At 46.5% G+C, this 25,034-nt stretch overlaps 4 protein-coding genes across 5 annotated transcripts; 1 reads left to right on the forward strand and 3 right to left on the reverse strand.

The window, feature by feature from the left end:
- Window positions 1–487: 487 nt before the first annotated feature.
- LOC127769919 (transcription repressor MYB6-like) lies at window positions 488–3,327 on the reverse strand. 2 transcript variants are annotated; one of them, XM_052295580.1, is made up of 4 exons: window positions 3,268–3,327; window positions 2,867–3,071; window positions 1,649–1,778; window positions 488–1,543 (listed from the first exon to the last, which is right to left on the reverse strand). In XM_052295580.1, exons 2-4 carry the CDS (start codon window positions 3,030–3,032, stop codon window positions 994–996), a joined length of 846 nt encoding a protein of 281 aa, XP_052151540.1. In that variant the 5' UTR covers window positions 3,033–3,071; window positions 3,268–3,327; the 3' UTR covers window positions 488–993. The 2 variants fall into 2 exon arrangements, with proteins under 2 accessions (XP_052151540.1, XP_052151539.1); XM_052295579.1 differs by having other exon boundaries at window positions 2,867–3,163; window positions 3,268–3,314.
- A 9,230-nt stretch (window positions 3,328–12,557) lies between these two features.
- LOC127771575 (protein CANDIDATE G-PROTEIN COUPLED RECEPTOR 7-like) lies at window positions 12,558–14,453 on the forward strand. The gene has a single exon (XM_052297501.1). It carries the CDS (start codon window positions 12,717–12,719, stop codon window positions 14,067–14,069), a length of 1,353 nt encoding a protein of 450 aa, XP_052153461.1. The 5' UTR covers window positions 12,558–12,716; the 3' UTR covers window positions 14,070–14,453.
- Window positions 14,454–17,589: 3,136 nt separating this feature from the next.
- On the reverse strand, window positions 17,590–18,446 carry LOC127770880 (probable inorganic phosphate transporter 1-7). The gene is made up of 2 exons (XM_052296652.1): window positions 18,441–18,446; window positions 17,590–17,898 (listed from the first exon to the last, which is right to left on the reverse strand). The coding sequence occupies exons 1-2, from the start codon at window positions 18,444–18,446 to the stop codon at window positions 17,590–17,592; spliced, it is 315 nt and encodes a 104-aa protein (XP_052152612.1).
- Window positions 18,447–19,690: 1,244 nt separating this feature from the next.
- LOC127771685 (E3 ubiquitin-protein ligase WAV3-like) lies at window positions 19,691–24,848 on the reverse strand. Its single transcript, XM_052297610.1, has 2 exons — window positions 24,300–24,848; window positions 19,691–21,867 (listed from the first exon to the last, which is right to left on the reverse strand). Exons 1-2 carry the CDS (start codon window positions 24,567–24,569, stop codon window positions 20,011–20,013), a joined length of 2,127 nt encoding a protein of 708 aa, XP_052153570.1. The 5' UTR covers window positions 24,570–24,848; the 3' UTR covers window positions 19,691–20,010.
- Window positions 24,849–25,034: the final 186 nt, after the last annotated feature.

The following is a 25,034-nucleotide window of genomic DNA, read 5'->3' on the forward strand; positions in this document are numbered from 1 at the left end:
AAGGCATGCATGTGCGCTGGCTTCTCCACGGCTTCTATGGTTGGCGTCGCGCGATAAGACAATATCAAGAGGGCTCGCTGATTAGTTTTTGCGTTAATTATACCCACAACAGGCGAAACCGCTTCTGAAAATACCTTGGGAGGTTACGTCGGTTTTAAAATTTTAGGGGAAGTGACGCGAATCAAACTGGCCTTGTGAGGGATCTACGTTGGACTTTACCCGCACTACGCGAGCGTGAGGCTATTGGGCCGTGCCCTGTGAGGGTTGGACGCCGTGAGGCCCATGATGGTTCGTTCACCTTTCAGGCGAGAGGTGAGGCGAGTGAAGGACAAGATCAGCTAGTGCGCCGTGGTGGCTAGTGTTTGCCTCCAGCTCCGAATGATTAGATGCTTGCTAGTGCGTAGCGGAAAAGAGGAATCTACCCGTACATTGAACAGTGTCAGTAAGTAATTCCTACATATCATATTCTTGTCCCATGTATCTGGCAACGGATATATAATACTAACAGTCATGAAAAGCTTTTTAATTACAAGTTTACATATGCATATTGTACTACTACATGGCATAAAGTACTGCACACGGTGACTTATTGCCTAATTGGTAGTAATTAACAGTTAACTATATATGGAATCCCTCCATTTGCTGTTAACTATACCGCAATGACAAATTAATTGCAACAACCCTCACATGCATATAAATCTCTCTCTCTCTCCTTTGTTATACTAGCTCTAGCTAGCTAGCAACAAGGGGAAAAGAACACATTAGTTAATCTCCCCTGATTAAAGAAGTGTGACCAATAATAGTACTATGGCTTTAACGTGTCATCGACTCAGGCCGTCGTTTGTGGAAGTGGACGTACGATCGATCCACGGATGATAAGTTTGCTGTCCCATCTTTATCCCACGAGCACGCCGCAGCTATGTCGTCTGTATGCACGTACTCGAGATCGCGACTACTCTTCTCTCATGGCGTCATGCAGACCGGGAAATTGATCTACCACAGCGTGCATGCTCCGGCGGCGCCGTCGAGGTTCCACAGGCTGCCCCAGGTGGCGCCGTCGTCCTCGCTGGAGCCGTAGTCCTCGCTGGTAGAGGCGCAGCAGCTGCCGCCGCCGTCGCTCAGCTGATGGCCGGCGACGGCGGCGCCGTGGAGGAGGAGGTGGTAGGACATGGCGGGGCACATCATGAGGTCGTCCATCGCGTCCTGGTGCATGATCAGGTCCTCCGCCTCGCGGCCCGCCATCGACAAAGACGACGACGACGACGACGGCGCCACAGCCGCTGCGGCGCCGCCCGCGTCGTCGTCGGTGCGCGCGTCACCGGTCTCGGCAACGATGATGTCCTTGCTCTGCGGCGTCGGCGTCGGCATTAGCTTCGGCTGCTGCTGCTGCTGGCTCTGCTGCATCTCGCGGCGCTGCTTCAGGAACCTGGCCCTGGCGCGCTCGATGTTCTTGGACGGCTTGCCCTTCTTGAAGTGCGTCCTCCAGTAGTTCTTGATCTCGTTGTCCGTCCTGCCCGGGAGGCTACGCGCGATCGTCGACCACCTGCAGCATACCCACGCATATATGCAGGTTAATTCTCCTGCAGCTGTAGCTAATTAACCAGTAGCTAGCTAGCTAAGAGTGTAGCATCATCATTTGTGTGTTTACCTGTTGCCCCACAAGGCATGGAGCTGGACGATGATGCTCTCCTCCTGGGGAGTGATCTTGCCTCTCTTCAGATCAGGCCTCAGGTAGTTAACCCATCGTAGCCTGCAGCTCTTGCCGCTTCTCTTCAGACCTGCAGCAGCAACAAATAAAATTTAATTAGTAAATGGATCTCGGTATCACACTATGTCAAGAGAGCCACCTATGCGTATGCACCAGCACTACAGCATAGTTAAACTCGCCACCTAATGTCTTAACACATGTATGCACCACACATTAATTCATCTATATTTATATCGCCATCACATAGTAGTACTGATGCTTGGTTAATGCCAACTAAAATTTAAACAGGAAAGCGCTGAGTACTTTTCATGCACTAACTAACTAACTCAAATGCTTTCGACAGTGTATATGTGCCTCTTCTAAATAAAAATATACTTTTAGTATTCCAATTAAGCAACTTAATTAACTCATCCAAAAAATATCAGGCAGCATTAGCAGTTTTAACTATACTGTTTCTACTCTCTTAGTCTCTTGTAGTATCTCTTACTCTCCTAAATCATATAATACGGTAATACCTCTTCTAAACGCCTTCTCTACAGCGATATTACATGTGTCTATGCATCGCAAGCCGGGGAACATATTGGTGCAAAGGAATTGAATTTCATAGGCGGAGCCAATCCAACTAGTCCTTCATAAAGTATATCACATCTTCCAGACTGAGGTCTGAACTCTGAACTTAAATGGAAGAGCAACAAGAACATGCATGGAGCCATGGAGTGGAGACTGGAGATCAAGATCAGTATGGTTCAGTTGAAGAAATCGAGTTCAGAAGACGAAACCGATAGATCCAGCTAGCTAACACGTCAGAATTTACTGGATAACATGTTTTGTACATGATCCAGTCATGCGGCTCAGTTGACATGCATGCAAAGTTGCCACTTGAAGATCTTAATTAACCACAAGTACTACAAGCTGCCTAAAGTGCAACAGGTTGACTGCCCCATGCAACTTGCAGGGCCAATCATTTGCAACTCACAAGTTGTACCTGGTCGCATGGTGAAAACTGAAAAGAGATCACTGGATCTATCGAATTTATAAGCCATCGGAAAAAGTAAAAAAGAGAAGGAAAAAAAAAAGGTAACGCGTGCAACTGAAGACTGTCGGTTCATGACTTGTACGACAACATGTCCATGGTTAATTCCACTGAATTACTCCTACCTGTAAGCTTGGAGACAGAATTCCACCGGCCTTCGCCGTGCTGCCTGACATGCTCGACGAGCAGCGCGTCCTCCTGGCTCGTCCACGGCCCTTTCCTCCACCCGCCGCCGTCCTGCTGCAGCTGCCTCCCCCACCCGGCAGCCGACTGCACTTCCGCCGCCGCCATTGCCGGCCTCTTCAGTCCAGCTACCTCTCTTCTTCAGTTCTTCTTTCACCAGCAGATCGAAGAAAATGAGCTTAATTGATGCGTATTTGTCTCTCTCCCCTCTGCCTGTTTTCTGGGAGATTTTTGTGCAGCTGGTAGGACACAGGCAGAGAGAGAGAGAGGCCGGGGGCCAAATTAAAGGCGAGCTAGATTAAGATAGCAGCTATAGCTATCTATGGCCGCGAAGCAAACAAACCTTTCTTTCCTCTTATGCTGTCCCCCAACGAGCTAGTGAGGCCATGGCGATGTAAGCGAGTGAGCCGCTGCCGCGTATATATCGGGCACAGCGCCCCAGCTCCTTTCAAAGGACAAAGGCCACGTCGCTGTCCGGAGGAATTCCAGCTCCACTATCTCGTGGCTCCGTGCATTTACGGAAATGCCCACGGTAAATCTTTTCTTTACGTTTACTCTCTGAAAATTACACAAAATGGAAGATTTATTTGGACAGAGATTTCAAATGGCAAAAACTGCATTATTACTTTCTTTCCACCTTATATATTGGAGTAGAGAAATTTTATAATTCTTGTGAAAGTATGGTACCAAGATTTTATACAAAAAATTTTAGTACTTTGAGGAACCTAGTACTAAAAGATATTAAATTTTACACTAGAAAATATAGTACTTCCTGGTACCTTTTTAAGGATAGTAAAATTACCTATTGGAGTAAACACAATATCCACCCATCTACAAATATATATAAGTACCATATAGTTTCACTTATTTTTATAGCTCAAATAATTACAAAGGTTTTATTTTGAGAACACAAATAATTACAAAGGTTCGACGTGGACATACATGCCTGCTACAAGTGGTACCAAGTTCATAGTCATCTCGATCGTACCATCAGTAGAAAAATGCGATGGCAACTGCACACTCGCAGCGATCATTCGCTTTCCGACGCACAAACGAACTAAAATAATCCTAGTTTGATGACCATTTATCTCTGGAAGTGCAAAAATCCTTGCCTTCATTCTCAGCACCTGGTCGCTTCGAAATGTTCGGATCGAGCTGGAACGCGGTTAACAAATGGTAGATACGCCACCTCACTTTGGTACAAAGTTATAAGTGGAAATTAAAATATATTTCGATCCGTCTAGTCACTAATGATCGTCTATCTTTTCTATCGCAATCCAGTAAAAGACAAAACAATTCACACGGGGATAGCTTTGTCCAGGTGCATGTACCATGATCTCCAAACACAATATAATTAATCTAGCTGGCTTAATCGTGAATTGAGCGAAGTTTAACTGGATAGATTACTTGTGATGTACTAGTCTATCTAGATTTAAATTTTAGATTTAACACGGGAGCTCACATTTACGATTAATTATTCTGCGATATACCGGTCGATAATAAAATGTCTTTCGGAGATCCTCATAAAAATATAAAAATATGATGTGCATGTGATACTTACGTTTGTACCGTCTTTCTAAAAAAAATAGCTAGCTTAATCAGCTCGCTGATCGCCTGGTACGATACGTGCATTACACGCGCGCGCGCGCATGCGCGCACAACTGGTTCATCTCCATCGATCGATTGGTCGTCGTGTTCGGGTGATCAAGTACGTACGAGTACGACTCAATCGGTCACGGTCAGCATGGGCCAAAGCGTGGTAGCTGCGCATGCGGCCTAACTCGTTACGCGCGCGCGTACGGTTGCCATGTTGCAGGGGAGCGAGACATGCATGAGTCACAGGACTCGAGTCAAAAGCACGCACCGTATCTGGCGCGTGGCCACCGCGGCCGTGCCAGATGGCCTCACCCGGTCATGCATGCTGTGACCTGTGAGACATATATATATATATACACGGACGCGACTACAACGAGAATACTAGCTGAATACTGCTAAAGAGAGACATCTTTCTTTTAAAAAAAGCTACTAGTGCTCTCAATATCTATGTATATTTTTTCAACTTAGAGAAGTTTCTCTTACATTACTTATCAGATTTATAATCCGATTACGTCGTTGTGTTTGTTGCAATTAAATCTTTACAACAAGATCTCACATGGTTATATTTTGATGAAAAATCATAAATTACTTTTATGATATGTCTAAATTACTTTTAGATTTCACTAAGTTATTTCTTAAACTATAAAAGTAAATTCAGTAAGTCTAAAAGTAATTTATATATATATTATAGAAGTAACTTATAATAAAACGAATGTAACTTTAGCATGTTATTTGAAGTAAATCCGTTGTAGAAATAAAAACATGACTCTATCTAGAAATTAAATTAATCAGCATAAATTATGGAATTTAACTAAAAAGTCATATTTTATCCCTACAACGAATTTACTTCTAATGTCGTGACAAAGTTACTTCCGTTTCGTGTTAAATTACTTTTATAATATATGTAAATTACTTTTAGACTTTATTGAATTTACTTTTATATGTCTAAGAAGTAATTTAGTCAAATCTAAAAGTAACTTATGTATATGATAAAAGTAATTTACAAATATAAATATTTTTTCATCGTAACATAATCATGTAAGATCTTGTTGTGAAGATTTAATTGTAAAGAATACAATGGTGTAATCGGATTGTAGATCGAATAAGTAATTTGAGAGGAAATTTTATTTGAATAGGAAAAAGACACCCACGTGAACTTTATTTGAAAGAGAAAAGACACCCACGTGGATGGACAACATGACGACGTGCACAGCTAGCTCTGAGATGCGTCGCGTTATAGAGCTAAACCAAGAACGCTCTCGAAACAAATTTCGCGTATATATACGCTATTCCGTTTTTCAGAACAACCGAAAGGGAAAGTAGAAGGTGCGTGCCTTGCAGTTGACACGTACGTACGTGTGCGTGCGTTGTACGTGCGGAGAGGTTGTGGCTCGAGTTGTGGATCAGCCCGGCAGCATGGGAGCAAGCATGCACTAGATACGATTCCTTTTTTTTTTTTGAACGGATTCCTTAATAATTTGGGGTGGGGGGTACGTTTAATTATGTTTGATCCCATATAGAATCTATACGGGCACTGTCCTCTGGATTACACAGGAGTACTCCAGCGCGATTGCGGCTACCGTAGTTAATTAATTAACGGAGTGATTAATTAGGTTATTACCGGAGGGCACATTTGGAACGAATCAAGATAAAGTGACGCCCTTACCCCTTCGAGAGACCTCGCCTTCTCGTCGTGACATCCACTAGAGACCAACAGCGAAGACTAATTATATACTAGTATAAGTTTATTATGCTTTGGCTAGATCATTAGAGACCTCCTGATCCGGGATTAAGTATTGGTAACTTGGTAAGGTCCCCCCGCTCTCCCCCGCCACGTACAACACCCCCCACCCCCCCCCCCCCCCCCCCCCCCCCCCCCCCCCCCCCCCCCCCCCGCGTCCCGCGTAGAGCCGTAGCGGCTGATGGCTGATGCTGCCTCCTTGGCGCAAACCCAATTAACTAATCGACGGGAGAGCCCCGATTTAGCATCACCTCCCGCATCAGCACGACGCTGAGAGCCCCATTTAACAAATGCGTTGCCGCCACTACGACCGGTGGATGCTTTGCTAGCTGCTGCATGCCAACCGTGTGCTCTCGCGGTAGCTCTTGGCCTTGGCATTGGCTAGCCGCTAGCGCGCGTGGCGTGGTGGGTGCGCGCGCGCGCGCATGCAGCGGCGCTTAGCTGTTGCGCTGCGCCGATATGATGGGAGCCGAGCCGGCCAATCGCGCCGCGCCACCGCTCTCTCTCTCTCGCTCGGCCGATCCGGGTGTGTGGCCTGTGGCGTGGTGTGGTTTGGTGGTGGCGTCGCGCGCGCGGGGGGGATTAAACAATGCGGGCGCTGCTATATCGGGCAAGCACGTACGTACGGCGCGGGCGGGGAGGGATCAGATCAGAGCGCGCGGTAGGAGGGGGGAGCCGCAGGGCGGGGTTATTCTAAGAGAAAGTTTAACTGTAGGTAAGCTAACTACTCCCTTCGTCTTAAAATATAAATATTTTTAATCATGATTCAGTCTTCTAGATACTATTTTAATCAACAATACCTATAAAATTAAAATATTTTAAATAAAAAGGGTTACATATTATAATAGTTTGTTTAATGATAAATATAGTAATATCAATTTTGCATGATTAATCTTTTTTATTGTTTTGCTATTAATATTTAAAGTTAAACTTGTCACTACTTTAAAAATGCTTATATTTTAAAACGGAGGGAGTATAAATTTATATTGAGAAAAAATAATTAAAAAATATTATTGGTTCTATAGAGCTACTCCTACCTCTTTACATACTTATGATATATTTTATTCGTCCAGAAAAATACTCCTACATAACTAGGTGAGTATTTGATCATCTTAATACAATTTGATCAGCTGACTAGATTTAATTTGTTGTACTAGGATAAGCCATATCCCTACTTATCTTTTTTGCGACGGTGAGTGAAAAGAGAAAAGAAGAAAAATAGAAATAAACTTATAGCTCAGTTTACTCTAATATGAAATTGTAGCTAACAATTGGCTCTACTATTTAACTTGCTCGAAGATCAAGTACATGCTATGGGTTAGCAACAAGCACATGTATGAGAGGAAAAAATGACTATAACTTTGTACTAAGATGTGAACTTCAAGATATTGTGTGGGTACAGAGGTGAATCAAGTATAAATGATGTAATATATATTTATATAAAATCGTTATAAGGGTAGATTATTAAAGTGACGTAGATAGTACGTTAAATTTTTAGAGGTAACAGTTCGCTATATATACAACAACTATTATTAAACTTGCTCGCGTCGACGTCTTTACGCGTGGGTGCCGCGACTTTGGCGCATCACTCCGGCGACAGCCGACAGGTGTCGACGCGCCCGGGGCTGGACCACCGCGCGCCTCGTTTGTTTAATCGAACAACCCGACATCGCCATCGCCATCGCGCGCAAATGGAAAGCAAAGCAAGCAGCAGCGCCAGATCGATATCCATCCAACGACGCCGCAGCAGCGGCATGCAGCTAGCTAGCTTAGCACAACGCATATAGTAATCGATCGCGATGTTAATCATTAGATATTTGGGTTTTGCTCGCTAGGCTTGCAGTACATGTTACGGCCGCCTGCACTCTGCATCTCACTGAATCGACGACCGCTTTGCTTGCTTTAATCGGTTCGATCGATCGCTTTTACGAGCTACAGCTACCGGCTGTCTGCTTCTGCCGCTCGCTCGCTTGTCGTTCGCTGAGGGCACGCACGAAGTCCGCGTCCCATTCGAGCACGATTAGTAAATTTCTCCCGGTGATGTGGCTCATTGCTCCAAAGGGGTTGTTTATATATGTTTAATCGCGTGCGGTGAAATGAAGCATCCGTATAAACTACATTTGGGTCTCTGCGATGATGATCGATGCGGTAGCAATAGTATAATGCTGGTGCATTATATTGGCCCAGAAGTTTCTTTCAGCACCTGTACTTTTTCGATCTAGAATGGTCTCAAGTCCCGATTTGTTTAATGCTGTGCAGATAAAAGGCCAGGTGTATTTTGGAGGTATGTTTATACTCCAAGCAAAGATAAGATAGCTAGCTCGTCATGCAGATGCAGGGGGCCAAAAGTAGAAAGCAGAGATACGGCTCCGACACAAAGTGATCGAGCTGAATGCATTAGCGACATTCACGATCAGGCAAATCGGGTGCTGGGGAATACTATAATGATGCGCTAAAAGGCCTCTGATCTCTTGCATTGTGAGGTACTCTGCTGCTTTACAGCTCAAGCCAAAGGTTAACTGCACTGGTGGCTAGCTTAGCTAGCTACCACAGGTAGTCAGTAGTCAGTAGTCAGTACTCGCTAGGTTGCTGATGATTCGATCGGTCTTGTACGCGCAGACACGTTTCATTATCTACACATAATCCTTGGATTTATGCTCGTTTACGTGCGTTGAACAACTTCTTCGCTTGGAAGTCCAGTTGCTAACTTACTGGAAATGACTAACTAATCCTATAGAGTACTCCCTCTGTCCCAAAAAAATTCAATCCTGGGTTTAAACCTGGACACAATCCTATCCAATCATGGGTTTGAACCTGGACACAATCCTGTCCAGGTTCAAACCTAGGATTGGGTTTTTTTGGGACGGAGGAAGTATGCAAAACTATTAATTATACATAGGGCTGATTGGCTGAATACTCTAGGTAGGTGGATGAAAAATATTAGGTGATGATGTGCCTGTTCACTTTGATGTCATTTTCAACCTTACCAAATTTTGGTAAAATTGCCAAAAAAGTGGCTACATTTAGTTTGCTGCCAAATTTTGGTAACTATATAAGAAATCTTGCCAAAATTTTGGCATAGTGAACAGGCCCGATGTTATCTGTAAAATCAAAGTGTGTTTGATTGTTAGTCTACAATGAACAATTGGCATATGTGATTATTAGTTTTGATATTTAGAGATTATTGGCGAAGTGGTTTTGGAGATAATTGAATTACATGTGATGGACATGATTGAAGTGTCTAGCAATTACGGTCAAACCGGCTAGGCCGGTCAGACTAGAGCTATGTGAGCGGTCAGATCGGCTGACGTTGTGTCGGTTTCGGTTTAGTGGTTGATTCTTTGGATATCCGTAGATAATTCATGTTATGACTTCTAGATGGATACTATGCGTATGTAATACTGTTGTTTGCTAACAATAAGTCAAGTTGGTGAGAACTTGTACTTGGATATTGTTTCTTGGTTGATGCATGTGTAGGTGATTCTTAATGCTTCAGGAGATTGTTGCCGGTGATGGATCAGGAGTCAACTTGGGAGAAGATGACGTCCGGACGATCAGGATATCATGCGTGATGTTTAGGCTAAAAATCAATGAACGTGGTTGTTGGAGATTCCATATGGCATACGATAGAGATATTGTGTGCGTATGGGATGCAGAGTCAAATTTGGAGGGTGTCGAAATTTGGTACAATTGGAGTTTGTAAAGTTTCTTTCTTGAACGGGAAGGTTTTCTAGGGGATTAGGACTTCTTGTACAAGGTTGATTCATTGCTTTAGGTTGCCTACCTCGGTATAAATAGAAAGGGAGAATGTGGCCTCCTGGTATCGATTTTTGATAGAGTCAAGTTTAGAGAAAAGTTAGGGTATCGAGTTTAGTCGAGATTTTCGTGAGGAGCGTTGTTTTTTTTTTACTTTACTAACACAGAGAGAAGTAGTAAAGTTTCAATATACTTTAAGAGATCTTCAATTTATGTTAGCTCGGGTGCGGCGATCTAACCAGCAGGATACCCGCAGTAAGACCTGCGACATCGCACCGGTCAAACTGGCGGGAGCACGACGGTCAGACCGGCGATTGGTTCAGGCGACAACGATGATCACAAGGCGGTTACACCGGACGATCTACACTATTCAGACTGGCGGCACAGGCGCAGCCAAACCAACGGATCAACTCCGGTCATACCGATCAAAATCGGATTCGAGGGTAACTTTTAATTCCGCTAAAATTTTTAGTTTTTGGGTACTCTAACCATTCAACCCCTCTGGTTGGCTTAGTACTAATCGACTAGTGTAGTCGATTCTTTAGAAAGTCCATATGTTAACTTTTTTATTCTTTCAAAATGTTTAAACTTCGAAAATTTAAAGGAGATGGAGATCAGAAAGAGAATATTTTGTTTCACTGAAGTTTATATTCAAAGGTATTTATGGACATCGGGTAGAAACATTCATATACGACTTTACCATTGCCATGCTTCCCTACCCCCTTTTTTTGGGAATAGACGAATAGTACTATAAAGAAAGTACAGGTATATGTTCTTAAGGACGACTTAAAATACGTACGCTATAATTGACTAATCGTATAAGAAACTGTTGACACTATACGCGTGCCTTGATGGGAATCTAGGCCTTCGGTGAACAACTAATAGGTGCACACAAACACAACACAACTCGATGGAGTTGACATTCTAATCCTAATGAGCACCATGTTCTTTGTTGGGCTAGATATGCATGATGCATCGTCGTGCATCGCAAACAGGAGTGAAATTCCGGCTAATTAAGCTACATCGCGAGAAAATAGAAAACAAACTGGTGGCATCGGTTCCATTTTGTACGCTGCAGCGTGATCCCTCCACGAGTACCTTCGCAACCTTAGCGTAAAGCGTTGCCGGAATCTTTGGTGACGCCGGCCGCTCGAGAGAGATCCAAAACTGTGTGCTGCTAGTTAAGCTTACGCACGCACGCTCGCATCTCCACTGTTCTCATCAGTCATCAGCGACAGGGAGGACAAATGTGCCCACAAAAGCCACTCGAAGTACTTATAACCTACGGTCTTTCTGGTTCCTAGGAAATGTTCATACTATCTTTTTTCGAAGCAGACATATGCGCTTGTATATATAAACACACATTTATCCCTATAAACACACGTATATACACCTCATTCTTATGAAAACCTTTGTAAACTGAATTGATAAATCATATGTGTATAAACTTATGAAGTTACCAACATATGTCTCATAGTTAACCTATAAGATTTATCAATTCATTTTACAAAGGTTTTCATAAGAATGAGGTGTATATGCGCTTATATATATAAACTCATGAAGTTACCGACATATGTCTTATAGTTAACGGATAAATCATTTACACTGAAAGAATAATTACCCGTAAATATGAATACATTGGTTAAGTTTAGGATTTGAATTTGGGAGAGCAGGTTCCGCCAGGCGAAAAATAGAGCAACCCATTGTTTCTGAAATACTTTTTGTTCTTTCGTCGTGGATTGTTTCTGGCTTTCTGCAAGTGAAGGAATAAGTCCACTTGCCATCTCTCAACTTTGCGTCGAGTTTGTTTGATATCTATTATCTTGAATACTAGAAATCTTCACCCTAAACTATATAAACCGTGCAATTCTGGTCCCATAACAGTATGAATGCCTAGTCAGCAAAAATAAAATAAAAAACGTATGCATACCGGCTGTCTCCCCCTCCCTCCCAGGCTTGCTGGCCGCCTCTCCCCCTCTCCCACCTCCGCCTCCCCTAGAGGCTGTGCGAGCTCGAGCTCGAACACGTTCGTTGGCTGTCCTTCTCGCCGCCAACACCCGAGCGTTGTGTGTGGTTGGGAAGAAAAGAGAAGAAAGAAGAGGGCACGGACATGCGAGGCCCACATATTTTTCTTCTCGCCTACATGTGAGTCCCGCATTTCTTTTTCTTTTGCTGACTAGGATGTTATGTTAGTGAAACCAAGCATCCGTACTACTACGGAACCAAATTACACGGTTTTGTATAGTTTAGGGCCGAAGGTTTCTGGTATTTGAACATATGGGATGTCAAACAAACTCAATGCAAAGTTGAGGGACTTATTTCCACAAGAGAATGTCCATGTAGTTTCAGAGCCCAGGTGGACCAGATTCTGGCAGAAATGGTCAGCCTGGACCAAATACAAGGCCCAGCAAGTGAACCCATCAGCCGAATGCTGATTCCCGGCCCATCTACGGGGTAATGGGCTGCCAAACAAAGGCCTTGGGGAGAGTTTGACCCGTGCGCCTTCCTCCCGGCTGGCTCGCACGGCCACCCCGAAAACACGCCACACGAAACGACGAGCGCGCCCCACCTCTGTCTCGCCGTCGCGCGCCACGCCCGGAGCGGCCATTGCTATTCCCTATCGCTTCCGCGCCTATTGATGGCGTGACGAGTGAGCGACACGGGCTACGTACGTGACCGATCGATCGAACGAATCATCCATGGCCGCCTCCGTCTCCCTCGCCGTAGCCGCCACCGCCGTCGTCGCGCTGCTGCTCGCGCTGCCCGTAGCGCTCGCCGAGATCAAGACGACGCCGATCGTCGCCGACTCGCGGCCGGTCATCCTGTTCGAGGAGTTCGGGTTCAAGCCTGGCGGCGTGTCGGCCGTGTCCGTCCGCGGGGTGTCATGGCGGGTGGCCGAGGGGTCGAAGCTCCAGGCCGCCGACCCTGGCCTAATGGGGTTCATCCTCATCTCAAACTCCCTCTTCTTTCAGATCAACAACGAGTCCGACTACGCCGAGGCCACCGGCGGCGCCTTCTGCCCGCTCACCAGCAAGTACGTGCTGCCGCTGTTCCGGCTCAAGGACATCGCCCCCGACGGCAACGGCAAGGGCTCCGTCACCATCGACGACGACGACCAGTACACGGTGCTGTTCAGCAGCTGCCAGGACGGCGTCGAGGTGACCATGGAGGTGCGCACCGAGATGTACAACGTGCGGCCCGGCGGCGGCCGCGGCGTCAGGGAGTACCTCCCCGTCGGGCTCCTCCCGCTGCCGGGCATCTTCGCGGCGGCGTCGGCGGTGTACTTCGTGTTCCTGGGCGCGTGGGCGTGGGCGTGCGCCAGGCACCGCGCGACGGCGGGGCAGATCCACGCGGTGATGGGGGCGCTGCTGCTGTTCAAGGCGCTGAAGCTGGCGTGCGCGGCGGAGGACGCGTGGTACGTGGAGCGCACGGGGACGCCGCACGGGTGGGACGTGGCGTTCTACGTGTTCGGCTTCTTCAAGGGCGTCCTCCTCTTCACCGTCATCGTGCTCATCGGCACCGGCTGGTCCTTCCTGAAGCCGTACCTCCAGGAGCGGGAGAAGAAGGTGCTGATGATCGTGATCCCGCTCCAGGTGGTGGAGAACATCGCGTCGGCGGTGATCGGGGAGACGGGGCCGGCGGGGAGGGACTGGCTGGCGTGGAACCAGATCTTCCTCCTCGTCGACGTCATCTGCTGCTGCGCCGTCTTCTTCCCCATCATCTGGTCCATCCGCAACCTGCGCGAGGCGTCCAAGACCGACGGCAAGGCGGCCAGGAACCTCAAGAAGCTCACCCTCTTCAAGCAGTTCTACCTCGTCGTCGTCGGCTACCTCTACTTCACGCGGATCGCCGTCTCGGCCTTCGCCGCCGTGCTCAGCTACAGGTACCAGTGGGTGGTCACCGTCGCCATGGAGGCGGCCAGCCTGGCCTTCTACATCTTCGTCTTCTACAACTTCAAGCCGGTGGAGAACAACCCGTACCTGTACGTCGGCGAAGACGAGGAGGAGGAGGCCAGCGGGCAGCTTGAGATGGAGGGCACTTTCGAGATATAAATCATGGACATAATATATATGACATGGCTGCCTAACCTCTGCACATGCCTCTCCAAGTTTTGTACGTAGATGATGGTGCACTGCGTCTTTCTGCACGCAGCTGTGTATAAATCACCATGCAAAAAAAGGTAGCTCCTGCCTGCACAAAATGCGTTGGCACGCCCTTCAGCAATTCTGTGATTCCCCACGGGAAAATAACGAAGTATATAGCAAACGAAATGTGAAAATTGAATTGACCCAAGAAGGTATTTTGAGGTTTAATATCTTGCTGACTAGCTTATTATTTGTAACTTCTTTTTTTAAACCTGAATATTGCTAGGGAGGCCCCGGCAGTGTGATTTTATTTAAATTTACAGAAACAAATTTTGCATATACATATCACAAGGCATTTGCCCAAGTTTAGTTTCTCTCTCTAAAGATTTAGGGCCGGGAAAGGAAAGAAGGATGAGGCCATTATTGTCAAGAAGTATCCAATTTTGAACTAAAGATGTTCTGATCTCAAAACATTTTAACAGTTTTCTTAGACTGTGTTTAGATCCATGGGTGAAAATTTTTGTCGTGTCACATCTGATATACGAATACACATTTGAAGTATTAAATATAGTCTAATAACAAAAAAAGTTACAGAATCCGCCTGTACATTGCGAGACAAATTTATTAAGCCTAATTAATCCATTATTAGCAAATGTTTACTGTAACACTACATTGTCAAATCATAGGCTTAAAAGATTTGTCTTGCAATTTACACGCAATCTGTGTAATTAGTTTTTTTTCTATATTTAATACTTTATGTATGTGTCTAAACATTTGATATGACAGGGTGAAAAAACTTGCTAGAGGATCTAAACAGGCACTTAGTTGAGGAGTATTTAGTTTGCCTGTTTTTATAGTTTGCTAGGGATAAAACATATCTCTTGTCAGAGTCATGGGTACGGGGTGCCCTGTGCAAGTAGGCAGAATTTCCGTCCCTTCCATAGAAATCAATGAGCGGAGTGCTCCACGCTCGTTGATTCTCCAAGTGCTAAGTTGTAACACATTCTCATTTAACGTGATACAATATAGTAGATCTTTGTTTTCATCTGTGAGATTAGAGCGATCATAGCTCTTTATCGGGTCAACTCCCCAGTACCGAATCCCCGGTTCATCACGAAACAATCTGCATACAACAAATGGTCGACACCTCTCATTCCAAAACGTTGTGACCACGGAATATATCGCTAATTTTGAGCGCTCAAGAGTTCAGCAGATCCACCAAGAACAACTCTAGTTTGTCCCAGTTACAACTCAGGATTCTTTTTTTCTTCTTGTTTTGAAACGGAATCAGGCATGGCTCACGTACATGTAAAAAAGAATCAGGCTCGAATCGGCAACAGCTTGTATACAAAAATATATCCACTCATCACCTATTCACCTGGCATCGATCGATCTCGCACCATGGGCTCCCCGCGCGACGATGGACGCCGAGCAGGCAGAACAGCGCGCCGAAGATAGAACTGCCTTTTGTTAGTTTGGTGCATGAAATCCAGAGCAGCTAACAAGCTTCTCAGGGTCTACCTCGTCCTCCAACCAAACAAACCCTAAGAATCCAGGCCCACCAAGACCAACTCTAGTTTATCTCCGTTACAACTTTCTCTCCCCCTTCCTTTGGAAGGGGCTATAGCTGGGTGTTGCGTATATAAGCTAACATAGCCCACGTACGTGTCGAAAAATCAGGTACGGATAACGGATTAGGCAACAAAGCCTCTCAAAAACCCTCCTCATCTACCATAATCAATCTGACGTTCGATCGGGTCATCAAGACCAGGCTTTCGATCTCTCTCCCGCCGCCATGGGCTCTCGATCACCGCGCGACGACGGACGCCGCGAGGTGGCGAGGGCCGCGGGAGTAGCAGCCGCTCTCATCGCCGCCTCGCTGTTCTGCCTCTTCATCGCTTTGGTCCTCCAGTCGACGTCGACGTCCGGCGGTGGCGGTGGCGGCGGTGGTGTCCGGGAAGAACGCGGCGGCGCCGCGTACTCGGCGGCCGTCACCGTGCTCAGCGGGCTGCACCCCTCGAACGACCTGCTGCATATCGGGACGCTCTTCCCGGTGTTCAACCTCACCGTCCACGTCGAGGTGCCCCCCGGCGGGAAGGCCGGCGGCGTGTGCCTCGGCGGGCACTCGGTGGCGGCCGTCGTGTCGTACGGCGGCGCGTTCCTCGGCGAGGGCTCGGTGGGGCGCGTCTGCGTGGAGCCGCAGCAGCAGGAGGGCGACGTCGCGGCGACGGCGTGGGGCAGGGACGTGTGGATGCCGTGGGTCCTGAGGAGGCGGCTGGCCGAGGAGATGAAGCGAGGCGAGGCGGAGCTGGAGGTCGCCGTGCCGATGCGTGGGGGCGATGTGCTTGTTTGCAAGGCCAAGATCGGGGGTGACCTGTCGCCGTGCACGTTGGAGGAGGCGTCAAATTAGTTTCTTCGGTGTTCTTTTTTGGTTGTTTTTTTTTTTGGGAGGTGTCAGGAGATACTCCAGCCTCCAGGTTATTGATATTTGGGCAAAATTAGATCCCTTAGCATTTATTTGAGAGTAAAATACACCAGCGGTCCTTAAACTTATCATGAGGTTTCACTTAGGTCCACGAACTTGTAAAACGCACATCGAAATCTCTAAACTTGTTTATTATATCATCCCGGTCCAAAGCCTCGTTTGATAGTGATGTTGCCTACGTGGCACGCCCTGTGGACGATGACATGTACTTTTTATTTTTTTCCCTTCTCTATTTTTTCCACTTTGCCTCCCTCCTCTCCCATCTGCCGCTGAGGGCCAGCGCCCACCTGTCAGGGCCTTCTTCCACCTCTCCACCGCACGTGCACGCTCTCTGTCTCGCGAGTGGTGCGCACGCAATGACGTCGACGTCGTCTCGTGGTTGTGTTCTCGGAGTTTTGCCGTCTATTGACGCGACGCCGACCATTGCAGCGGCGGCGACGGCGATGACGGAGGTGGCCGCCAGGTCGTCGTTGTCGTTGTCATTGTCGATATTGTCGATCTCGACTCGTCTTGCTTCGGGTTATTTCGCGGACACCGATGGCATCGGCCGTGCGGCTTCCTCGCCGGACAAAGGCGATTTACAGAAGCCGCTGCAGGAAGAGGAGTGATCGGACGACGGTGAGTTCATCAAGCTGGAATCCTTTTGATTATAGAGAGAGATGCGTTCTGTTTTGTTTTTTTTTGGAGGAGACCATCAACAGAAAAAAGGAGCGAACCCGAGGATCCCTTGTGCCGAAACAGAATCAGCATGAACCCTAATGATCGTCCATTATATGACCCACCTGATGCTAAACTACATTGTCGTCAACAATTAATTGGCGGCCATTATTTCATCATACTGCCTCTAATTGTCACCGCCCTAAACCCCAAAAAGAAAAAAAAAGAGAAGAAATCATATGCTTCCAATGGATTCTAGAAAAAAGAGAACAAAAATCTCGTAGTGGACTAACCGTGCATATGCATGGATCTTGCATACAGATGCCGGTGGAATTAACGGGTGGATCATGGCTGGTCGACCTCGTTCTCGCGTGACATCTCCTCGAGCGACTTGCCCTTGGGCTCGGGCACCAGGAAGGTGAGGAGGAAGCCGAGCAAGCTGCAGCCGGCGAGCGTGAACAGCGAGTTGCGGACGCCGATGCCTGGCGGGTAGCCGTGCGCCGCCGCCTTGGCCGGGTCAGGGCTCTGCGCCAGGTACAAGAACCCGAACGACCCGATGATCGCGCCCACCTTCCCCGACGCCGCCGATATCCCGTGGCTCATCGCACGCAGCCTCGCCGGGTATATCTCCGCCGGCACGATGAACGTCGCGAGCTTCACACCACGTCGTCGTTGTCGTTGTCATCATCGAGGTTGAGAAGCCGCTGCAGGAAGAGGAGTGGTCGGACGACGGTGAGTTCATCGAGCTGGAAGGAGAGTTAGGCATCGTCGCCGCGACGAGGAAGACGACGGCGGGGTGTCTGGCGTGGAGCTGGAGAGGAGGCCGCACGAGGTCACAGGAAGCGGGTGGCAGAGCTGCGGCGAGCGGAGCAGAGGCTGATGGAGAAGGAGATGGAGGTGCGGCTGTGGAGCTCGCGGTGCAACGGCCGCCAGAGAAAAAAAATGAAGAAGGGAGAAAAAAAATAAAAAAATTCCACATCATCGTCCATGTGGCGTGTCACGTAGGCAAGACCACGGTCAAACGAGACTTTGGACCGGAATGATACAATAAACCAAGTTTAAGGATTCCAATGTGCATTTTACAAGTTTGTGGACCTAAGTGAAACCTCACGACAAGTTTAAGGACCGCTGATGTATTTTACTCTTTATTTGATATAGGAAACATGGCATGAACATTGGTGCTCACACATACGTACACTCATCTCTATGCTCGCACATACATAGGTACACATTATTTTTATGAGTAGGCTTGACAATTTCTAGTTTTATTCACTTTAATAGCATCCAACCTTCTTTTGTTTTTGCGCTTCCATCTCGATTGTCTTATTATTTGACTGATGTTGACTTAGTTGGAAAGTTTTTGTTTTTAGCTTTATAGCATCAAAATTAAGTTTTTAAATTGCTTTAGTAGCATATAACTTTTTCTCTTATATTTAGTCAAAATTTTAAAACCCCAATCATCAATAATTTCGTATAAATCAATAAAAAGCCAAGGACTAGTGAGATCAGAATGAAAATTGGAGAAGCTTCCGACGTGATCAACCCCCGCACTAGGGAGAGCATCTTCACTTGTGCACAAGCGCATAGGCCCATATTTATTGGCCGCAAAGAAGCCTTCTATTGCAGTTTCCATCTACTCGTCAGTATCACCTCCTCAGTCCTCACGAACACAAATTAGATCTACCCGCCAGTATCACCTCCTCAGTCCTCACGAACACAGATTAGCTCCGGCTCGTTAGGCCGTGACCGTTCCGCCAGTATCACCTTCTCAGTCCTCACGAACACAGATTAGCTCCAGTTCGTCAGGCCACGACCGTGCCGCAGCTTTCTCATGACTGCTACACCCCGCCGCCGAGTAAGGACTAGTGAGGGCCGAGCCATCGCCCAACCAGCCCTCGTTCAACTCCACCTCAAGGGATTTCTTTGGGTGAAAACACTAGATTCGTTTGGATTGGGCGATGTCACCGTTGTATCCTTTCTTGAAGACTTCGTTTTAAGAGTAGGTTGAACTATTTCTTAGGTTAGTACGTCAATGCTGAGGTTTTTATTGGATTTTCATAAATTAACCGTGTTATTGTAAGATTTTTTGATACAATTTTTCTTATAAACTATAGCGAGATAACAGGAGCTAGGTCCTGCCCGTTCCCTCAAAAAGAAAAATCACCCCACCACCAGCCGCCGAACGGCCGGAGAGTTCCCGTCGTGAGAACATCGCCGCGATTAGGCGCGTTGGCTGATCGGTGAAGAGAGATTTTTCACCGTTCTCTACCATGCAAGAAAGAAAAAAAAATATGCCGTGATCGGTGGCATACCAAACTAATCCGATGATCAACTGATTATGTTTAGGCTAAGCTGTTAGATCCTGAGCTTTTGTACATAACCTATGATCAGATGAAAAAATAAAAACAGTTTTCAGTAACACAGTTGGGAGACCAAACTATCCACATTTTCATCCTCTTTATCCCCAAATCTTATTAGTTCTTCACACGACCAAATGAGCACGTACACCCATCAGAATGTATTCAGTACTCGTTGCCAACCCTCGGTATAACTTAACCCACTGCGGCTCAAAGCCTCAAATCAAATAATTAAGCAAGAAGAATCGGCAGGTACTATGTACCAACAATCAAGCTAACAACTACGAGAGCTAATTAACACGATGAATGCTTCAGAGTGCTTCACCGTGGTCTCCTCGCCGGAGCTTTTGGAAATTGCCAAGATCAGCCGGCGGTGAGCTACCTCGCCGTCACCGGGGGGCTTGCCCGATCACCGGGGCCGTGGCCTTTGCCGGCCCTGAGGCGAAGGGAGATGGTTCTGGGAGTGCTGTAGCATCTCAACCATGGATGGCGTCTGGTAGGAGTAGATGACGGTGCTGCTGTCCGTCGAGTCACCTCGTGCTGTTGCCCTCTGCCACGAGTGTGAGCTCAGCCCGGACAGCATGTAAGCCCTCCCTGAAGACTCGTAGAGCTGGCGATTTGCCATCCTCTCCTGCATCTCTCGCAGCTCCGCGTCGAGGGACAGCGACAGACGGTCACCGCTCCGGCTTGCGAATGACTGTGACAGTGTCCTCCGGCAATCCTCAAGAATGGCCACGGCCTCAGAGAGAGCACCCCTCTCGGCAGCAGCCCTTGCACACTCTATGGATTCAGCAGCTTGTATGCGGTTCCTCTCGCGGTCAATCTCAATGGACACATGCTCAGATATGTTGGATGTTGTCGGCCGGTTGATCTTCACCTCGTCACCTTGAATCTTGATTGTCTCACCTGTCACCGGATCTCTGTAGGCACAAGAAACCTTCAGTGCTGAGGTCTGATGACGAGATTGTGGGATGTTCACGGACAGTAAGATGTCTCTCTCCTCATCAGCATACAGGTGACCAATGTCGACGGAACCGTTTCGTCCATCTCTTGCCACCTTACTTGGGTAGCTACCAGATTTGATGGAAGAAAGTTGAACACCAGGATGAACACATTCCATGCTAACTCGCATCTCTTGGATGACAATGCTAAGAAGCCCACCAATGCATTGAGCAAATGCATCTTGCATTACACCTTCATCCTCAATAAAGGAAAAGGTGCCACCAGAAGCTTGAGCAATTGAGTGCAAGGAATCCGAGTCATGGTCTGCTCCAAATCCGAAGGCATGAAGAGGCACCGTATGGCGAGCATCATTTATAATGGAAGATGGGACAAGTGACTTGTAATCTGGTGAAGCCCCCTGAACACTTGAGGAAATGTTGTATGTATCTTGGCCGTCCGACAGAAGAATGATGCTGCACACTGAATTCTTGTAACTGCGGTCTTCAATCACCTTCATAGCTTTCTTCAGTGCATCAGCAATGTTTGTACCGCCGCTAGCACCAAGTGAGTTAATTGCCTGCAATGCCTGCTGCCTGCCATGATGTGATATTCGCTGAAGGTGGAACAGTCTTCTAGCACTAGATGAGAAAGCAATAACAGAAAGACGATCGCTTGGTCCAAGGTGCTGAACAACAAAACCCATTGCTCGCTTTAGGAGCGCTAGTTTGGTGCCTGCCATGCTGCCACTAACATCAAGCACAGTAACGAGATCAACCGGAGCACGGTTTCTTGAAGATCCAGCTGAGCTTTCATTCGCCAATTTACCTGTGCCCTGGTCTGGGTTAGCACTAGGAGCCTTCAGATGGATCAGAATAGCAAAATCATCTTTAGATGAGGACTGCGGTATGGTTGAGAATTCTGGATATGTGTTTATCTCTGCAGTCTTAGTAGATCGAACATTAAGATTGTCAAAAACTTCTGGCTGCTGCAAAGGTTCATCATCATTGAAGTCTGCTGGCTCAGAAGTATGTGGGCGACGAACTCGCTGATGATGGTTTGGAACTTGGTGGAGAAGAGCCATATTGGCATCTTGTTGGGTCAATCGAGCTCGGCTAACTCCAATTCTTCCATGCGGAATGTTAGAAGATAGCGATCGATTGAAGGGTATCTCTTTCCACTTTGCCCGACAAATTGGGCAGAAATAATTCCCATGTTTCACATTAGATGAGATGCAGTGAAAATGGAACATATGAGAACATTCAGCTGTGAATAGGGCTTGACCATTCCCATGCCGCATGGAGTCAAAGCATATTGCACATTTCCTCTGTTGAAATACCCAAAAAAAAAGGTCAATACAGTTGTATTTATATAAAAAATAATTCAGAAACAAAAAAACTTCATCAATATTTCGTTTCTATGTTCATGAAGACAGATACAGAGTTATAGCCCCTACCACACGAAATTTTCTACTTCCTCCGTTTCACAATGTAAGTCATTCTAGCATTTCCCACATTCATATTGATGTTAATGAATCTAGACATAGATTCATTAACATCAATATGAATGTGGGAAATGCTAGAATGACTTACATTATAAAACAAAGGGAGTAGAAAATAAATATGAACCTACAAATATGAATGGTTGAATTCTTTTCCTTAAAATGAATGGTATGTATTCATCCCGTTGCCGTAAAAATCTCAAATATGACATTGTAATACAACGCATAGAAGACAAACTATAAAAAATTCCAAACACAGGGTAACCATAAAAAATGTAGCCAATGTAGCTGTCTTTGCCAACATCACTAAAATAACAAGTGAACTATCTCATAGGTTTGCCTAGGGATGGAGCTTCTTGAGGACTGAGGCCCTCTTTGTTTAGGCTTAGGCTTTTAAGTCAGCTTATTGGCTTATATGATTTATAAGCTGGTGGAATTAATGTCCTAAGTTTAGTGGTGGAGTCATACATATACCTCACATAAGCCAAAAAAGTTTCTCCAACCTAGCTTTTGGCTTAGGGCAAAGCCTGAGCAGTATTCTTGGTCAAAAAAAAAATACTGTTAGAGTGGCTTATGGCTTAAAAAAAGCCAACTGAAAAGGTTGCTTGTTTGTTTAGATTTAGAATTTTCGGCTTATAAGTTGGCTTATAAGCCTAAACAAAGAGGGCCTAAGTGACTCGTGGCGCCTCCTCTAGAGAAATGATTCGTCAAGTGCTTATTTTCACCACTTTAAGTTCACAACAAACACTAAACTATCCTCTCCTTTCAAAGCTTAGGAAGGAATTTAGAACTTCACACTACCCTGTTGGGTTACCAAAACCCCAGATTAAGAAAAGTCTAAATTCCAATGTAAGCTAGCCTTTGACCGGGGATTAGCCGCCTATCACCAACCGCCAAGGCCGACAAAAGAACAAAATAGCCATCCACGTTTTCTGACATGCCAAAGAACTTTCTATGTATTACCACCAACATACTGTAAACATCAACCCACGGGTGCTATTTCAGTTCTTTTGCAAATTGTCAAAGGTATCTACTTAAACATGCAGAATAATCAGCAATTAAAATGATATACTTTAGAATAATATGGTATACTAAAAGAAAGGTAAATACTACTACCAAGACACAGTCATAATCAAACTAGGATAACATACAAACTTGTAAGAGTGTGACACATGCATTGGAGGAAAACTACTTAAATTTATGTTGTATTGAAAAGCTTTTATTTTGGGAAAAGTTCGTGAGGTACATCACCAGATAAATGTCAACTCAATGAGGTAATGCTTATGAGGCTAACTGTCCATTTGGCACCAATTAAAGATAGATTGCCAAATCTAGCACGCTATTCTCATATAGTCAAGGCATATTCACCACAGAATAAGCAAAAATTTCACCAATTTGCATTAATTAATGATAGCTGTTGTCAAGTTGGAACGTTGGCAGTAAAGAAGGAAAGCTGGTGGTAGGAGGAAAGAGTAGGGATTTGCCACACGTGAGCACCACGGGCAGGTGATGAGCGACGAAACAAACTTTTCCCTTTCCTTTTCAGGGGGCAGGCAAGTGGAATATATGAATAGTAGACGCAACAGGAAAGTAGTTTGAGTTAAGCGATTCACACAAATAGAAATGATACTGAACAGATTAAAGCTACACCATATCATCAAGATATATCAAGAGGCCTCAAACACACCAAAAAAGGGAAATTTGATTATTTTTTTTCTCTGATGATAGAAATATTTCCCTGATAATTAACTAAATTCAAAACCAACAGTAAACAAAAACCAGGCAAAAGTGCAAAACTATGATTTTTTTTCCTGCGATGATGACAATCCTAATAAGCATAATGAAAATGACCAACTCGTTCTCTTCCAGAAAAACACTGAATTTTTCATCTGGAAAAAAAAAGGAAAACTACTGTAATTTGCATAACTCCTAAAAAAAGGCCCGAACTGTCAAGTTTGCAACAATTAAATTACCATTTTCCCAGTAATGACATACTACAGAAGACCCGAATCATACCAAAACAATCTTAAACAGATGAACCGAAGCCAAATTTCGTCCTGATAGACATCTAATCCTCCATAGCAGCCAGCCACGCGATGTGTAACTCGCTTTATACACACAATTCAAATTGGAATGACTAAATGCAGAACTCGCCCACATCCCAAATTCACAATCCAACAACCGACCTAAACTAACCAAGTTTTTTTATATCAAAACTCAAAACCGAATTCAGAAACTGTCACAGAAAAGGGGATCACCTTAGAGGAGGATCGGCTGCTCCCCGACTTGGACCTCCGCACCACGCCGGGGAGCGGCAGCGGCACCGGAACGTCCGACGGCGCCGGCACCGACTCCGGCCCCACCGTCACCGCGGCCTCGCCCCGGCACCGCGCCCCGCTCGCCGCCGCCGGCAGCCGCCTCCGCCGCTCGCTCGAGCAGTCCTCCCTCTCCCCCTCCTCCGCCTCGGGCACGTGCACGCACAGGCCGAGCCCCAGCGCCCTCTTCGCCTTCCTCCACGCGTCCTCCATCGCCACCGCCGCGCGCCCCTTCTCCCCCTCCTCCCTGTGACGACTCTCCCCTTCCTCTTATACCCACCACCAGAAACGCGCGACGTACGCGGCGAAGCCCTACGACCCGCGCGCGAGGATGAGGGGGAGAGGAGGCGGCGCGGCGTTGGACGGGAGCGGTAGCCGTCGCGGCATTGGAGGTGGAGCGTTTGGCTGCGGCTTCTATCTCCTCTTCTCTCTCTCTCTCTCTCTCTCTCTCTCTCTGGTTTGACCTCGTGGGAGAGAAGAAGAAGGGGAAGGAAACTTACAAGGAATCGCAACGGAAGAGAGGCGGGGGGTGTTTAAAAAGCGATGGGTTAACTCGCGAGTGATGGGTGGTGGTGGGGTGGGACCCGCGCGCGGGAGCGTTGACAGTGGAGTAGGAAATTAGTTTTTCTAGGGGGGCCACCTGTCAGTGGAGATGCACTTGAGAGTCTTATCTTAATT

Source organism: Oryza glaberrima, chromosome 4 (genome assembly GCF_000147395.1).
Source record: "Oryza glaberrima chromosome 4, OglaRS2, whole genome shotgun sequence".
Lineage (NCBI taxonomy): Eukaryota > Viridiplantae > Streptophyta > Magnoliopsida > Poales > Poaceae > Oryza > Oryza glaberrima.

What these genes read in the sequence shown, in the direction of transcription:
- LOC127769919 (XM_052295580.1), bottom strand. Translation starts at nt 3,032, where the DNA reads ATGGCGGCGGCGGAAGTGCAGTCGGCTGCCGGGTGGGGGAGGCAGCTG. An exon ending in TTCTGTCTCCAAGCTTACAG is followed by an intron (nt 1,779 to 2,866) that starts GTAGGAGTAATT and finishes TTGCTGCTGCAG; the next exon opens with GTCTGAAGAGAAGCGGCAAG. An exon ending in CATGCCTTGTGGGGCAACAG is followed by an intron (nt 1,544 to 1,648) that starts GTAAACACACAA and finishes GGTATGCTGCAG; the next exon opens with GTGGTCGACGATCGCGCGTA.
- LOC127771575 (XM_052297501.1), top strand. Translation starts at nt 12,717, where the DNA reads ATGGCCGCCTCCGTCTCCCTCGCCGTAGCCGCCACCGCCGTCGTCGCG.
- LOC127771685 (XM_052297610.1), bottom strand. Translation starts at nt 24,569, where the DNA reads ATGGAGGACGCGTGGAGGAAGGCGAAGAGGGCGCTGGGGCTCGGCCTG. An exon ending in GCAGCCGATCCTCCTCTAAG is followed by an intron (nt 21,868 to 24,299) that starts GTGATCCCCTTT and finishes GTATTTCAACAG; the next exon opens with AGGAAATGTGCAATATGCTT.